The following is a 3183-nucleotide window of genomic DNA, read 5'->3' as shown; positions in this document are numbered from 1 at the left end:
TTCATCATCCAGTGGGAGAGCAATGACACTGGAAACGGCTGATGCGAACGGAATTGCATCGTCCGGTGGAAGAGCAGCGACACTAGAGGCGGCTGGTGCGGACAAAATTGCATCATCCGGTGGAAGAGCAGCGGCACTAGAGGCAGTTGGGGTAGACGGAATTGTATCGTCCAAAGGAAGAGCAACGGCTGGGGTGGACATAATTGCATCGTTCGGTGGAAAGACAATGACTGGGGTAGACGGAATCGCATTGCCCTGATAGGATGAAGAGGTTCTTTATTGAGTTTCTTTTTTTAAAATAAAAATTGCCACACGTGCAAAACTCAAACGTGTGAAAATCCATCTACCAACTCACACGTTGCGCACGTACGTGCTTGGGATGTCGCAACCAAGGGGGGAAATAATTTCCCCCCTTGAACTTAGGTCGACTCGGTGCTGCCGAGAGGGGCGAATGATGGCAACAACAAGGAGAGCATCGATGGTGATGGCGACAACGAGACGGAATGGTGGTGTTGGCGACGACGAGACAGAATCGTGTCGACAACGGCGTCGGGTGAGATGAGGGGTTCGGCAATTTTTGGGACCTGCCTATGACAAGATTGCAAGGAGAAGCAAAGAGAAAAGTGCTAGGTATGGGTGGCGGCAGTGGACTACAGCTACGGAGGCTGCTTCTGATAAGGATTTTCAGGGACGGTAGCTTGGTTCTGATTAATCAATCGAAAGCTCTGATACTGTGTAGAATATAGGAATGAAGAATAATATTACTGTGATTATTATTAATCAGGTGTAAACTATTTATAGAATTACATAGAGACCGTGGGTGATTAGGATTCTACAATTTGAGTTTATCTCTAATTCAATCATTAGTTGTCTTTATTTTTATCATTATATTTATCTTTGTCTCTATTATGAAGGTTTCAGACTGAAGAGCATGACCCAACAAAGCGACATAACTTGGGGTGTCGTCGTTTGCAGGTGATGCTTATAGAAGGCTTGAGCATCCAATCTCTTCTGTTGAAACTACCTTTCCCACGAAATAGAAAAAGGAAGAAGAATAAAAAAGAAGAAGCAAGCAACAAGATGGCTTAGGCGGCTGGATAATTCCCAAAGTGTGATGGAATTAGACATGAAGAGGCTAATTCCACTTAATCCTTGGATGCTTGTAAACAAATCAGCCAAAATGATCAATAAACATGGAGGAAAATATAGTAGAAGAAGAGAAAAAGAAAGCTAAAGTCTTCAATGCTCAATTTAAAGGATAAAAAATTGAGCAGACTTCAAGTTTAAGAGCAAGTGTTGGCAATCTCCAGGAGACAGTGGCATAGTTCCTCCGGTTTACAAAACATTGGCATGTGATCCGAACCCTCAATTACTTTGATCTCCTTCGGAGGATAATTTCCAACCATCCATCGCTGGAAATCTTCTTTCAGAATCTTGTCGTCGGTGCAAATGACATAAGCTCGATGAACTGATCCATATCTCTCCTTTGTTAACAAATTTTCTTCTGATACATCTTCAAGCGCCGTAGGGGTCGGCCTTACCAGCATAGTGGCCAGCGTCAGATCCTTTCAAAAACAAACAAAATATTTTTTTATTTTTTTTCGTGAAAATACATTTCCAAAAGTAATCTGGGTTTGTAATTGTATGGATTAATTCTTAGAGACGACACTTTCCGATCTCTGTTAACAATAACGGGAAGAATTAAAACAGTAGAAACCTCTGGAGATTGTTATTACACTTGAGTGAGGAAAGATCGAAGAAGACTGGCGCACACAGTTACCTCTGGAGAGCAGTTTTGGTAAAGCGAGGCTGATAAAATTTTGTGTCCGAAAAGTAAAGAGGTCGGACGGTTTTCTTCTCCACTATCGTAGGTAAATTGAATATCCGATAACGCCTCCGTCGGAAAACTCTCCCTATGCTGTCATCAAAGAAGGTGTGGATAGACCCAGAAGAGAAACCGAATTAAAAAAATTAAAATATAGTGAAACTAACAGGACGATTCTTGAAAGTGTAGTTGGATTACCTTTGTGGTTAAGCAAGAGACAGGGGAGAAGTAGTCCGGCATGAAAGCGGCGACAAAGACGGCCACCGCCACTTTCTCCGTGAACTTTTCCATCCCCAGAGCGACGCTAAAACCTCCATAGCTATGACCGACGAGGATCAGTCTCTCGTCACCATTTACAGAAGCTAACGCTTCGAGAAGAGGATTCGCGTACTGGGCCAAGGTCCGGATGTCTGTGGCTCTCTTTGGATGGATACCGGAGGCTTCGAGATCAAGAGCTGTTACTCGGTGGCCGGCGGATTTCAGCAAAGGGATCAGTTTGTACCAGCACCAGGCGCCGTGGCAGGAGCCGTGGACGAGAATGAAATGACAGCTCTTCTTTCCCTCCATCTTCTACAGCTTCTTCTTCTTCTTCTTCTTCTCTCTTGGATCTTTAATGGGTTTGAGTCGTTTGACGATTCAGAGGTATCGCAAACTCGTCTGCAAGAAACTGCTGAAGTTTGTCCGGATGTGACTATTTTGTAGCCGGCACGTCAAGCAGAAGACTCCAGGCAGGAAGGAGAAAGACAGCATCTGTCTCTTCTCCACAGATCACATCATGATTATCAGAAACTTCGATACCTTTTTATCTGGCTTAGGAATTTCAGAAAATTTATAGATAAGGGATTGGGTCAGGGACGGGATTTTAATTTGATTCTAGTACAAAGTAGATGAATCCTTAGTTATATGCAGAGCAGAGCTGCTTGATCTTACTTATGACGATGGATCAAAAGCTTCTCCCAATCACAGCGACGAGGTCCCAAAAAAAAAACTGGCCACATTAAATCTTTTCAAGACAATAGATCGTGAGCCAAAAACCCACAAATCCTGGACATACGTTGGATCATTGTGTAAAAAAAAAACTGAACATCAAGCCTTGTTCCTCTGCTCAACGAACAAAGTCTTGAAGGTGGAATAAGTAGATAGAAATTAGGACCCGATTGAAGGAACTTGATTACCGGTTGAAGTTCCTGACAATCAAAGAGTAGAGGTTTAGTCAAATAGTCAATCAATGGTCAAATTAGAGTTTCATAAAAAAATGGGATTAATTATCGAGATCAAGGCCCAATCAACAATCACAATAAAGCCAATTGCATGGACAACAACTAAGATCAAATCAAAAGAAAATGGCGTCACACCCT

At 42.8% G+C, this 3183-nt stretch overlaps 1 protein-coding gene across 1 annotated transcript; it reads right to left on the bottom strand.

The window, feature by feature from the left end:
- Positions 1-1089: 1089 nt before the first annotated feature.
- On the bottom strand, positions 1090-2472 carry LOC137953835 (methyl jasmonate esterase 1-like). Its single transcript, XM_068801349.1, has 3 exons — positions 2024-2472; positions 1781-1918; positions 1090-1565 (listed from the first exon to the last, which is right to left on the bottom strand). Exons 1-3 carry the CDS (start codon positions 2390-2392, stop codon positions 1284-1286), a joined length of 789 nt encoding a protein of 262 aa, XP_068657450.1. The 5' UTR covers positions 2393-2472; the 3' UTR covers positions 1090-1283.
- Positions 2473-3183: the final 711 nt, after the last annotated feature.

The sequence above is a fragment of the Aristolochia californica genome, unplaced genomic scaffold, assembly GCF_029961685.1.
Source record: "Aristolochia californica isolate CCGP_79_NKW_82.1479 unplaced genomic scaffold, dmAriCali1.0.hap1 SCAF_16, whole genome shotgun sequence".
In the NCBI taxonomy this organism is placed as follows: Eukaryota; Viridiplantae; Streptophyta; class Magnoliopsida; order Piperales; family Aristolochiaceae; genus Aristolochia; species Aristolochia californica.
Note: the sequence above shows the minus strand (reverse complement) of the source record. Positions and strands in the feature narration are given on the sequence as shown.